Source organism: Saccostrea echinata, unplaced genomic scaffold (assembly GCF_033153115.1).
Source record: "Saccostrea echinata isolate AGI-Se365-2 ecotype Australia unplaced genomic scaffold, CSIRO_AGI_Sech_v1 ptg000056l, whole genome shotgun sequence".
Taxonomy (NCBI): Eukaryota; Metazoa; Mollusca; class Bivalvia; order Ostreida; family Ostreidae; genus Saccostrea; species Saccostrea echinata.
The window spans coordinates 9,189,718-9,203,498 of record NW_026889805.1 but is presented as its reverse complement, the minus strand read 5'-3'; the positions used below and the strand labels follow the sequence as shown (position 1 = coordinate 9,203,498).

Here is a 13,781-nt window from a genome sequence, read left to right as displayed (position 1 = left end):
CAATGGCAGCTGACGAAGTAAGTGTCTTAACTAAATAATAATAACTGTAATTTAAAATAATACCAGACTTGTTATATTGTATTTAGCAGTTTTTAGACCCTTTTTACACTACGATAAGACAGAAAGGTGTAACTCCTTTTCTCCTGTATCATGCATCGATAAGGTCTGTTGGAAAACATTTGAAAAACGTTGACAAAATTAAGATAGTGAAATATTTTATGTTATCCTGATCCTGATTGAATTTTGATAACATTGCTGTTAGAAGTAATAGTTTTATCATATCATTTCGCATTTTAACAATATTTTTGATTTAATATTTTAAGTCATGTAAATAAACTCCTAACCATTCATTCTGATGCAAGGCGTATTTATAAATTAAACTACTCTCTTTAGAGAAGTGAACAGGCTTTCGCCTACATCCATGGGTGTAGGCGAAAGCCTGTCCACTTCTCTAAAGAGAGTAAAAAAACAAATTTCATCACTTTATCAGCTGTTTAATACGTTGATGGTGGGACCGTTAGGGCGAGCGCAGATATACTTTTTCAGTTTGAATTATAGATCGGACTCTTCAAACCGCACGTGATATTTGATATGTCTAGACTCTGACGTCACATGACTTCGTATGTAATGTTGCATTACTGAAACAAAGTCTGAACAGTGCTAATTTAAATAAAGAATATTAAAATTAAATTAAATATACTATTAATATGCTACAATGTATATCCATTAAATCAAGGTGAGTTTACTTCTTTTTGGTACTTCTGGGAATGTAGTTTGTGGCGAGATGCAATTCACAAAGCATTATGGGACCACAGGTAACTGCAGGAAAAAAAATCGTTTGGATCAATGTGCAAAGTCCGAATTTTCTCTTCGCCCAGGCGTTGCTTTAAGAGCTCGCAGTGACGAGCGGCGCTTTGCACTGCATCGCTGGGCTCGCTATTAAATACTATAAAAACAATGTAATATGTAAAAGTATAATAAAGTCTTGAGAGATTACATCCTCACAAAGTGAAGGGTAGTTGAGTCCACTCATGGCCATTGGACCCCTGAGAAACTATAAATTCTATATGCTACAGACTTGCTTCTCTCTTTGAGAAGCACCAATCAGATTGGGGCTTTCATAAGTTGATATAAAATATAAACGGAAAGTAAGCAGTTGACACCTCAATGCACATATTCATCAAAAAATTTAAAGGGGGCCTGGACACAGTTGCATTGCTGTTTTGTTTACAATTTTAAATTTCTATTTTATTTAAAAAATAATGTCAGTTTAATGAATTGAACTTACATACAGATTCTTACAATTCAGTGACGACAACATTCTTTATATCATTAGGTCAGACATCTGTGTTTATGGGCATGAGCTCTGTTATTGTTAATGTTTATGTTTTACCAGGTATGTTCAATTTGTTAACTCGGCACACATCACTGAACATGAACTAACAATGCTAACAGGTGTGTTGGTTTTGTTTTCTAACATTTCTACCCTGAATTATAATATTTTTTGATTAATACTCAACAAGTTTTCCACTTTTTAGATCATCTGAGCTGAAGGCAACACCCTCTTCCAAGGGGAGATAATTACAAATTTGTGAAAAATGAAAGGCATCTTTTAAAAATCTTTTTTTCAAGAACTACTTGGCCAGGAATGATGAAACTTATGTGGAAATATCCTCAGACAGTATGGATTCAAGTTTGTTCAAATCATGACCCCCGGGGGTAGGGTGAGGCCACATTGGGCGATCAAAGTTTTACATTGGAATATATAGGAAAAAATCTTTTAAAAATCTTCTCCTCAAGAACAGCAAAGCCATAATTGGTCAGAAGCATCCTTGGGTAGAGTAGATTCATGGTGATCAAAGTTTTACATAAGAATATATAGGGAAAAAAGTTTTAAATATCTTCTTCTGAAGAACAACATAGCCATGATTGGTGATATTTATATGGAAGCATCCACAGATAGTGTAGATTCAAGTTTGTTCAAATCATGACCCCAGGGGGTAGGATGGGGCCACAATGGACAATCAAATTTTTATGTAGGAATATGTAGGAAAAATCTTTTAAATATCTTCTTCTGAAGAACAGCAAAGCCATGATTGGTCATATTTATATGGAAGTATCCTCGGGAAGTGTACATTCAAGTTTGTGCAAATCATGACCCCCGGGGGTAGGGTGGGACCACAATGAAAGTTCAAACATATAGGGAAAAAAGCCACAGTTAATCAAAGAAATATGTAAGCATCCTTAGTTTTTGTTCAAATCATACCCCCATTCCCCTATTAGGTGTAGGTCAGGACCACTTATACATTTAAACTTTTCAATACTGAACTGATTTTTGCTTTTTTCCTAGCCACAGTGCTCAGGTGAGCGATGTGGCCCATGGGCCTCTTGTCTGAAATACTAAGAATAAATTATAATTCAAGTAAGTGCAAGGATTTATGTCATCAATCGCATCCTGAAATGCATAGTTTTAAAGCGAAATGTTCAGATAAAAGGAGTTTGTAAATGTGCTTTGTAATGTATCTGTCTGAAATGCTCTAAAAACATGTAAGTTATGATATTATATCAAAAATTTTAGAAAACATTTACATGAAATCTGTGTCCCAGGCCTTTTAATGTGATTGATTGAGAGATTAAAAAAACAGTCAAAATTTGTAATTTCCCTAAAAGTTGTCTCTGCATTCAGTCCTTTGAACAAAGTTTGTTGTCTAGGGCTAAGGGGTTTAAGGCCACAAGTGAACTCAGGACTCTTGATGTGGTGAAAATGGAGAGTTTAGTAATTTGTCGATTATCAGCATAAAAACCTGTGCAAAATGTTTTGTTGAAATTTTATCTTCTTTTTCTATGATATACAGTCAAACTTCATTGTCTCAAACTCAATGGGACTTAAAAAATACTCTGAGATATCACTCAGGTGACCTGTTGCTATCTAATTTTGTCTGGCGTCATCTGTTAATTTGAACATTTTCAACTTTCAACCAATTTTGGGATATAGCATCTATGAGTGAAGGGGAACAAAAATGTGAATTTCATGATCCCTTTCCCCCTTGGGCCTGATGGTTGGAGCTAAAACCACCAAAATTAATGCAATCTTTAAAAAAACTTCTTCTTTACTCCTGGTCATCAAGCAGTCAAACTGTTGACATGATTGTAATAAGCATTGAGCTCTATACAAAAAGAATTTCAGTTGTGAAATTCATGGCCCCAGGGTCAGGGGTTCTAGAGCTAGGGTGGGGCTCTGTTGAATATATGATAAAAATGCATTATTTCTTTAAAAATCTTCTCCTCTGCTCCTGGATATTAAGCAATCAAACTAAATGCATAGTTATGATTAGCAAGGAAGCCTCTTCCAAAATTGTGAATTCCATGGCACCTGGGTCAGGGGTTCTGGTGTTAAACTGGGGCTCTAATGATTATATAGTAAAAATGCATTAATTTGAAAAATTTCTCCTCTGCTCCTGGGTATCAAACCGATAAACTAAGTGCATGCTTTTGATGAAGAAGGGTGTCTCTTCCAAAATTGTAAAATTTATGGCCCTTGGGTCAGGGGTTCTGTTGTTAGGGCGGCACTCTAATGATAGTGAAAATGCATTAATTCTTTGAAAATTTTCTCCTCTGCTTCTGGGTATTAAATCAATAAACTAAGTGCATGGTTATGATGAGGAAGGATATCTCTTACAAAATTATGAATTTCATGGCCCCAGGGTCAGAAGTTCCATTGGGAGGGGTGGGTGGGCTTATTTACTATATATTGAAAATGAATTAATACTTTAATAATATACTCCTCTGCTAATTTCCTCTGTTTTTACTTATATTTCTATGGATCCTTTACATTGTTGTATTATACTCAGGTGACCAGTAAGGCCCTTGGGCCTCTTGTTTAAAAATGTGATATTTTATTGGCTATGAAAATCCTACATAGAGGTTCATAATATGCAAGCTACTAAATATTATGTAAACTACCTTCTTTATTTTCTTCAATAGGATGCTGATGTCTTTGAGATTACAGATTTCACAACAGCTTCTGATTGGGAAAGGTTTGTACCAATAACTATCAATAATGACAAAATCAAAAAAATAACTGTTAGGGTGTATATATAACTTGGTTATACATGTAATACATTAAGACCAAAAAATAAGTGAATTAATTCATAGTTTGTTCATGGTAGAAGATGAAAAATATCTCTCTTATTTGATTGCCCCCAAAATTGTCAAAAAATTCTTTTTTTAAGAAAAAAAATGTAAACCCCTGTGTGTTTTAATTAAGATTTATTCACATCTACTTATCAGGGGCCTCGGCAAAGGGGCAGCAACCGCCGCCCCAATAATTTTGCAAAAAAAAAACAACAAAACAAAACAAAAAATGAAAGAAAAATGAATTTTGAATGAGAAATACAGAATTACAACATTTGTATTGACAATATCTGTCACAGTGATCAATGGAGTGGCAAGAATAACGGCAATCTGTGGTCAATGGAGCGGCAAAGTGTGAAAGCTATTGTTTACACAGACACATATTGGGATGTACGTGTATATACATGTACATGTACCCGTGCCTGGCATGCGTAAACAGTAAGCATGGTATCCATCACTCTATGTGCAAGTTTGCTACAAATTCTCCAAGGCACAAAGCTAGCGATGTTTTTGGAAATTCTATTTTTGGGTAGCGGGGTAGGGATTCTCTAAGTTTCCAGAATTTTGTTTTCTTTACAAATGCTGGAATTTGTCTGAGTTCGACCTAACAGCAACAAAAAGTGTGTATGAAAGGGAGGTTGGGCAAGCAGCGTCTGAATAAATGAATTTTTACCTATTGAAACTTAAGCAAAAAAAAAACTACTCTGAGAAAAAGTGGGAAAATTGGGCAAAAAATGGAGCCACCACCCCCTTCCTGACACTTTCCGCTGCGTATAACAGGCCTGTTCATTATATAATGAATTGGTCGATCGATGTTTGGAAATCTTTGATGAATCGACATTGAAAGCTATCAAATTAAAGCAAAATACTAAAATACTGGGTAAAAATTACTTTTTAAAACAACTTCAGTTGATTTTTTTTATAATGTCATACTTAATTCTGCATTTCAAAAATGGATGGATTATGAAGGATTAATCACCCTGTTCATTTTAAAGTTCATAACTATGCATTCTTTTGGCAAATAACGATAAATATTATCAGGGACCTATTATACAATAATTAAATATTATACAATAATAGAAAATTATATGTATTTTAATCTTTACTTCATCATTAACCCTTCAAAGTTTTTTTCTATGCCGTTTCGGGGGAAAAACAGCTCCTAGCTATTTAAAATATTCCATTTTTTTAAAATCTGGTTTTATTTAAAACACATAAACACATTTCTTTTGGTTGCATGTTTAATTGTTCTTTTTAATCAGAAAATATGTCTAGACTCTAGGCTATTGACTTAGTGGGAAAAATATCAAGATTAAACTGGCGGAAATTTTAATTATTTAGTTTATGTCACAAAAAGTTGGTTAGGACCCCCCCCTTTTTGATCCAATTCGCCTCCCCAATGTCAAATACTTGCCGACGCCCCTGCTTATTTGTCAAAATTCTGATTGAACAGGAAAAAAGTCTCACGCATGAGGAAATATAGCAAGTTGCAGTAACCATTCTTGATTTTCATATATGGAAATTGTTCAGACCTGCTTAACAATGATAAATATTATAATTTTTTCTTACATTATAAATTTTGATCAAAAAATTAAATGGTGCTCATAGCTGTCTCATTAAGTTTACCTGCTGTTCAAATTATAATGTTATTTTTTTTCTTTTTGGATACCGGTAATTCACAATTTATGAATAAAGACAAAATATAATAAGCTCAAATGAGCCCTTTATCCTTCCACAAGTCCAAATCAGTGGAGTTATATTCCCGTCAGAGACCTGTCTGCAATGACATATACATGTATTTCAAAGGAAAAATTTCCACACTAAATGCATTAACAGAATTTTTTTCTATTAAACATCTTTTGAAGATGTTTGACGAAACATCATGTGGCTTATATGGCAGAAAGGCTGGATAAAAGTGCTCTGGCCTCCTTTTGTTATGTAATGTCAGTAATTTAACCCCAATGTCAATAATACTCTATAATTGTATAAATTAAATGTCACATTTATTTATTTTTGTTTTTATTGAAATACAGGAAAGATCTATCTTAAAACATCTTTCTTTTCCCATTTAGATTGAGAGTTGTGTTTTCTATTATTTAAGAATATATAAAATATATACATTTTAGTGATTTTACTTGATTGTTCAATATGCCATGAAGTTACAAATACTTTCTGAACTGTACATAATTAAAAATATTGATCATATTTAGCTCGTCTGAGCCATAAACTCAAGTGAACTTCTTTGATCACCTTTTGTCTGGCTTCAATCTATCAGTTTTTCTGTATACTTTACACATATTTTTTTTTCCTTTTTTCTCAAGGATGACTGGGTTTATTTCAACCAAACTTGCCACAAAGCATCCTTAAGGTCAAGATCTAGTAAATGAGTTTAGTCTGTCTTTTGGTGCTAGATCCATTATGACGTCGTAATTTATTTAATCTTATTTTTTCCCGTATTTTATGGCTATTACAGAATTAAGTAGAAAATAACACATTTTCATGGAATTCAATTTGAAGTCATTTTGAAAGGAACCCTGATACCTATATTCAATTTGATATCAATTTAAAGAAGAGGTCAAGAAGATATGAAAAACCATTTACTGAGAGACTTGTAAGCAATATTGATACATTTTGTTTGTCTGAGATGGAGAAAACTCCCATTTTTATACCTGATTTTCTTCATTTTTCATTGAAAAGGGCAGTTTAAAATATGTTTTTTCGTTGCGTTTATCTAAAAATTATGCCCCGATACACGGTCACCTCAATTTATTTAGCTACAATTGTAAAAGATTATTAAAGGAATTTGTTTCTTAAATTTGAGAAATCTGTAGGCACTCTTCATTTACTAGAACTTGACCATAAGTAAGGAGATCTTGAAAAGAAATAGTTTTCCTTGAACAGAAATAGAAAATAAAATCCTTTGGTAATTTTAAAAGTCTGCTGAAGAACAGCAGGACCACTGTTTCTTAGCACTGTGGCCCATGAGCCTCTTGTTTTTATTTGTTTTAAATTACGCAAACCATCAAAAAAGGCATTCAATGTAACATTAATCTTAGGTGTTAAATGCCACATTAATGCAGAGATTTTATTGTTAATTTATGTTTTTAAAGGACATTTTAGTCCTGTTCAGTTTTTTTTATATCCTTCTGAAATTTTAAAATTAAAAGTTATCTCTGGTTGAAAATGGTAACATTTTGAGGATATGTAAAGTAAAAAGAACATAATTTTATGAACCCAGGCACTTTTGATGGAAACATGCGTCATAAAGATTGAAATCTTTGTATAAAAAGTAGGCCATGTATGTAATATTTATGGTAAAATGAATTTATATAAGGATTTTCCTTTGAAATCATCTGTGAACTGTGATGGACTTTCACAGCAAGTTAAGTGATGAAATACTGGGAGATGGTTAAATCTCTACAGCAGAAATCTTTATATGTACCTGGTGTATGTGATTTACGTTTTGTTAAAATTTATGTCAGAAATATCTATGCCATTTTCTAATTCTTCAGACAAAAGTAATCTTTACAATATTCACAAGAGTGGAGTAAAGTTTACATTATATTGACCTTTGGAGAAAAATATGACCATATAAGACTAGAGTGTTCCAAGGAACACATGTGTTGCCTGCTTTGTACCTTCATTAAAGATGTAAATAAATCTAAGAGTTGTCAACTATTTATTTATTACTAGCATGATATTTCATGCATTTGGCTGCAAAAAAAAACCATCCAAGACTGCATTAGAATCTGACAATCGTGCTTTGCGTTTAGCTCTGTTCAAAGCTCAGTTTCAAAGAAACTATCCAAGATATTTCTATCAAACTTCATATGCTGATAGATATTGATGAGAGCTATGCAACTGCATCAACTTTTTTTACCTTGACCTTTCCTTTGACCTTGACTCACTATTCTAAAATTAGTGTTTAGCTCAGTTTTAAAGATACCATTCAAGATAGTATAATCAAACTTCAAGCTAATACATACTGATGTAACCTTTTCAACTGTATTGACATTTTTTGACCTTGACCTTTTCTTTGACCTTAACTTCATTTATTTTGAATTAGTGATTAGCTCAGTTTTAAATGAACCATTTAAAATATTTTTATCAAACTTAATATGCTGATACATATTTGTGAGAACTATTCAACTGCATCAAAACATTTGACCTTGAACTTTCCTGTGACCTTGACCTCACTTTTCTTAAATTTGCATTTTGCTTTATTTTAAAGAAACCATTTAAGATATATTCATGTAAGCTTATGCACTTATTCATAATTTTAATTTCATAATATATCATCTATATCCAACTTTTTAGATTTCAATTTCAATTTTAAAGAAACTATTCAAGATATTCTCATCAAATATCATACACTAATACAAATTTTTAAGTTGCATTACTAATATACCCTCGGCGGGGCATTCATGTCCTATGGACATATAAAATTTCTAGTTAATACATGTATGTGTTTCCAACAATCCCCCAAAAGAGATTTCAGTCTGTATTTTATTGCAATTGTCAGTCTACACAATCCATTGTGGAATACCAATCCCAATGTATTTTCAAAGTTTAAAAATATAAGTTTGTGTGGTAACTGAATGTCATACAGTTTCAAAGTACAGTATAATGAGTTCACTGAATATCATACAGTTTCAAAGTACAATATAATGTACTCATAAACATGTGTAAATGCTAATTATCAAAACCCTGCCTCTCAAAATTCAAAAGTCGTAAGTTAAATTACACTGCCCTCAGTATTTCTTGCAAAGTAGATCAAAGTCAAGGTCAAGTGGACTGTAATGCTGGTATTTTTGATAATGTTTTATGAAAAACATTGCACATGCTAAATAGCATAGACTTGCCTCTTAAATGTCAAAAACACACTGTATGCTGTTTATTGGCACTATGAACTATAGTCTATTTTGAAGAGTAGGTCAAAGATCAAAGGTCATGAGGTTGGTAACCATGGTAATTTATAAAAGCCATAGTGCCAAGCAATATATGTACAAAATATCAAATCCATACTTCTTACAGCTTCTGAGATATAAGGTGTGACAGACAGACGCCGGGTAAAGTGATCCCTAAGTGTCGCTCTGCTCTGCAGGCAACACAATAAGTGAGAAAGAAAATGTTCCCCATAAAAGACACTAAATCACTAAATAAAGTATTAAAATGCTGTAAACTCACAAATAAGTACAAAGTTAAACTGTGTTATTAAGATGCAGTGTCAGATATTATTTACTGAAATAATGATATAAGTACTAACTATGGAATATAATGTCAATTGTAGATTTGTGGCCCGCCTTGAGGAAATTTTACATGAATGGAAGTTGGTGAACCACAGTCCTCTTCCCCCAGCCACAAGGGTGAGAAAGAACACATCTTAGAAGTGGAGAGGCAGAAGTTTAAATCAATATAAACAGATATTTTTATTTTATGTCTCAAACTATTGATAAAGTCATCTAAAAATGGAATGGAAAATGTAATGGAAAAATTAAAAAATGCCAGCACAATATCTTAGGGGCCAGTGATTTCAAAAATATATATTACTTCTATCGTATTTTTTTTCCTGAATTGCTAGGGTAGCCTTACCACAGGGAAATGGCGTGAGAGGACAGAACCCATCAGCTTTGCAGACTTTGACTTTTTAGTGACATACAAATATTTGGAGCGAGACAACCTTCCAAAATCCAGGGAAGAGTTGAGACCAAGTCCTGATGATGATTCAGAGGAAAAAGAAAGCTCAGAAGGTATGGCTAAATGATATAATGACTAGTTACAACATAACCGGGCAATTTCACTGCCTCAAGTTAAGCCTGAATAAAGAATATGCAGAGGATAAGATTAAAAGGGGGAGGGGGGTCAAGAATTTGATTAATCTTTGTTAAAAGGTAAATATAGTTGAACTTTGGTACATGTATCTTGAACACAGATATCTCAAATACCATGGATATGTCAAGGTGATTTTTCTAGGTCCAGTGTAGTTTGAGATAACGAGGTTTGACTGTAGAATTTTATTTCTATTATTTATTTTGATGGATAATTGTATTTACTGACTTTTCTTTTTTAGAGTCTTTACCTACCGTGATGGCAGACATGATGAGTTTAGATAATGACTTCCCATCAAAATCACACTGTCTTTCAAGATGGTAGGCCACCAGTTCTGATCAGTTTCTAAATCCTGATTTATTTAACTCCAGAGTGATAAATATGTGACCTTTACAGGTATGGACTACAGGAATTTCTGGTGATTACACCGTCCCAGTCAGCTGTGGCCATAGACTCAGAAAGCAGGGTTAAGATTCTACTCAGTTCTGTCTCCATTGCTCTAAACAATACAGGAAGGTGAGGCAGTACATTATGTACTGTATTTTGCTGAATATAATACGATGTTATGTAAAATACACACTCCTCTTTTTAAGTCTGAAAATTGGAGAGAATACTGATTAAATGTATCATAATTTTGAATTTCTTACAGATTATAAATTCATATTTTTTTTAAATTCAGGCAATAATTTTTAAGAGATTAATTTTCTCTTTTTAAAATATTTATACACAATAGCAGTGAACAACATACAAAGTGTATAGACTATGTCATTACGGTATGACTAACTTGTAGTGGAACTTCACCTGACAAAAAAAAACTTCAAGTATAAGTATATAATAGATACCCTTTTCTTACCCCAAAGTGTGTACATGTATTATATTACTCAAAATACTGAAATTGTAACAGGGATAAATTAACACAAAATAATACTTGATTTTATGTAATTATTTTATGTATAAGCGTGTACAGCTCTTATGAAGAAATATTTTACCAGGTACTTGTGAAAGTCTACTGTAGAGGCATAAATTTTGATAAAATTTTGTTGATTTGTCATCTAAAAAGGTTTTGTGGGCATTAAATTTCGTTGTTTCGAAAGTAACCCTATTCAATATATAGTCATATAACAGTTTTGTGTGGGAGTTTTTTTTTTTGTTGATAATTTTTAACAACGAAATAAACAAAATTTAACCCCCCACAAATATTTCTGCTTTATCAGTATTTTTAATTTTTAGTCCTGTACCAGTGTTCATACAAGTCCAGCAGTACAGAAGACAGATGTTTTGTGGAGCCTGTGTGTTACCGGGCTCCTCCATAGACTTTGATGTCATTCACCTTAAAACAACTCCTCCTCAGTACAACCATCTCTCAGGACTCCTAGATATCTTCAAGGCTAAGATGGTCTCCTAAACAATTCTAGTTTTTCAACATTTTTGCATTCTGAGAGGCTAAAGTATATCATAAATCAAATGGAAAACATTTTTCTTTTCAATTATGTGAAAGATCAGAGTAAAACAACAATGACTTGAACTGGTGTGGTAAAATTTCATGATTTTCATAGGACTGGCTCATTGATTTTGTCAAAAGAAATATCCATAATTTATTGTTTTATAGGCCACACAAGTGATGCCTCGACCGACAGTAATGGTGGCAGTAAGATTTACTTATATATTGACAGAGTGGCATAATGCAACATGGCCCCAGGAACCACCAGGTATTGCAACTACATGTATAATATAAATCTGGAAGTGTAAACTTGGCTTCAAATTTTAAAAGAAGTACACTTTTAAAATTGTTACTAAATATAAGTATCACATGACCATGTGCAATTATTGCTTTAAGATTGATCTCTCTGAATTGCATTGTCCTATGGCAACAAGGTTCTTCGACCTGAAAAGTCATACAATTATGACTCCCATTATATATGTAGTACATGAACAGTGTATTTCATCTTTTAGCAAAGGTTCTTTGTCCCCCTCCCCCTCCTAATTTAAAATCTATTAGGTGTCAAATAATATCTTGTTGAATTGGATAAATGTGTTGTGTGTTTCTAATGGAAATAACATTTTTGTGGGAATATCCAATTGTTTAGAAAAAAAATATTTTTAGTTAGAGCAGATAGAAATATTAGATAAATGAAAGAAAACACATTCAAGAATTAAAAGTTGTCCCATTAGTAGGTTAATGTGAAATTGTATGAAACAAAGGCCGCTGATAAAGGCCTATGCCAGTTAGCTTAATTTGAATATGTAGTATTTCTCTACTTCTAGTACAATTTAATTATACAGGTAAGATAATGCATGGTTTCAGAATGTCTGTGTGCTGCAGTAAATTTTTTAGATGAAGCTTTTAAGATTAATATTCCTTCCCTTTGAATGCCAGTTTATAACATGTCAGTTCCAAGCCTTTAACCACTCCTCAACAGAGAGACCAAATATTAAAATATCAGTTTTATGTTGGAATTTATAGGAAATGTCTTGGGAAATTTTTTTTTTCTCAAGAACAGCAGGCCTGGGTCATGATTAGTCATACTGCTCTGCAATCATCCTTAGGCAGTGCATCATGACCCCATGACGAAGTTAGATTTTGATTATTTCTTTGTGACTACAGAAAATAAGGGTCTTTTTGTACAATGTGATAAATACTGTATTTTGCTGGTATTTTTTTCATTTAGCAATTAGTATCTGATCTGAGTCTAGGACTGAAATGAGCTTCATAAAAGTTTTAACTTTTGTCTATCTGAATGCGGGGGACATTTGTGGTGTTATGACATATCTAGTTTCTAGGTAATGTGCTCAGGTGAGCGATGTAAATCTTTTTTTAGATATTAAGATCATAGGAAATGATAGTTATTGAAAGTGTATTAAACACAATATTATTATTTCTTTCTGCTCTCAGATGAAGTCAGACTACAAGGGAATGTGTTGCTTCTTGGTCTTTTGTCTTTAAGAATTATCCATTAAATGAATCGGTATCTTCCTCTAAAAGAGTTGTTTGTATTATTGAGTACATTTTTCCCTAAGGTCAAGGCTGAATGTACTTGTCAACTTGTGCATTAGTGAGATATTTCCTAAGTGACTAATAAGGCTTACAGTTAGCCAATAAAATTGTTCCAGTACTTGGCATTTTTGTGCCCCACCATGAATATGGCCAGGGCATATACCGGTAGTGTTTGTTGTGTCGTTCTTCCTTCCTTCTTTCTGTCATTCAAGTATTCAAAGTATTCAAAATATTTTTATCAAACCTTATATGCTGATACATTTTGCTGAGAACTATCAGTATTCAACTGTATCCAAAATGTATGACCTTGACCTTACTTAATTTTACATTTAGCTCAGTTTCAAACTATTTAAGATATTTTTATATAAGCATATTTTCTGATACATAATTTGATAAAATTTATTAACTGTATCCAAATTTATTTACCTTAATTGACATTCCCAGTGACCTTTGGCTTTACTATTTATTGTGTATAAAGATTTAAAGAAAGTATTCAAGATATTTTCATCAAACTTCATACACAAATTTTCATATTTCATTAATGATGAACCCTGGGCAGGGCATTCATGTCCTATGGGCATATTTTTAGTTAAAATAGGATGGATTGACACAACTTCACATACATGCACCTCATTTTAACTGAAAGAACTTTTTAAATGGGATCTACTTTCTCAAGTGAAGGAGAAAAAATACACTTCTCAGGGCTCCAATTGGCGACTAATTTAGTTGCCATGGCGCCTAAAATTTTTCTATAAGTCGCCAAATTGGCGACCATTTTAAATTGACTTGGTGATCGTTGGATTCTGTAAATTTTAACATTTTT

General features: G+C 32.7%; 1 protein-coding gene across 1 annotated transcript in view; it reads left to right on the top strand.

Annotated features, from left to right (window-relative positions):
• The window catches only part of LOC133173840 (rab3 GTPase-activating protein catalytic subunit-like), a 28,396-nt gene continuing 14,615 nt past the window's right edge, over nucleotides 1–13,781 (top strand). The window contains exons 1-8 of the mRNA XM_061308913.1: nucleotides 1–17; nucleotides 3,985–4,037; nucleotides 9,425–9,500; nucleotides 9,716–9,884; nucleotides 10,205–10,283; nucleotides 10,360–10,479; nucleotides 11,194–11,359; nucleotides 11,573–11,672. Of these exons, the coding sequence (XP_061164897.1) occupies nucleotides 3–17; nucleotides 3,985–4,037; nucleotides 9,425–9,500; nucleotides 9,716–9,884; nucleotides 10,205–10,283; nucleotides 10,360–10,479; nucleotides 11,194–11,359; nucleotides 11,573–11,672 (778 nt within the window). The 5' untranslated portion in view covers nucleotides 1–2. The remainder of the gene's footprint in view (nucleotides 18–3,984; nucleotides 4,038–9,424; nucleotides 9,501–9,715; nucleotides 9,885–10,204; nucleotides 10,284–10,359; nucleotides 10,480–11,193; nucleotides 11,360–11,572; nucleotides 11,673–13,781) is intronic.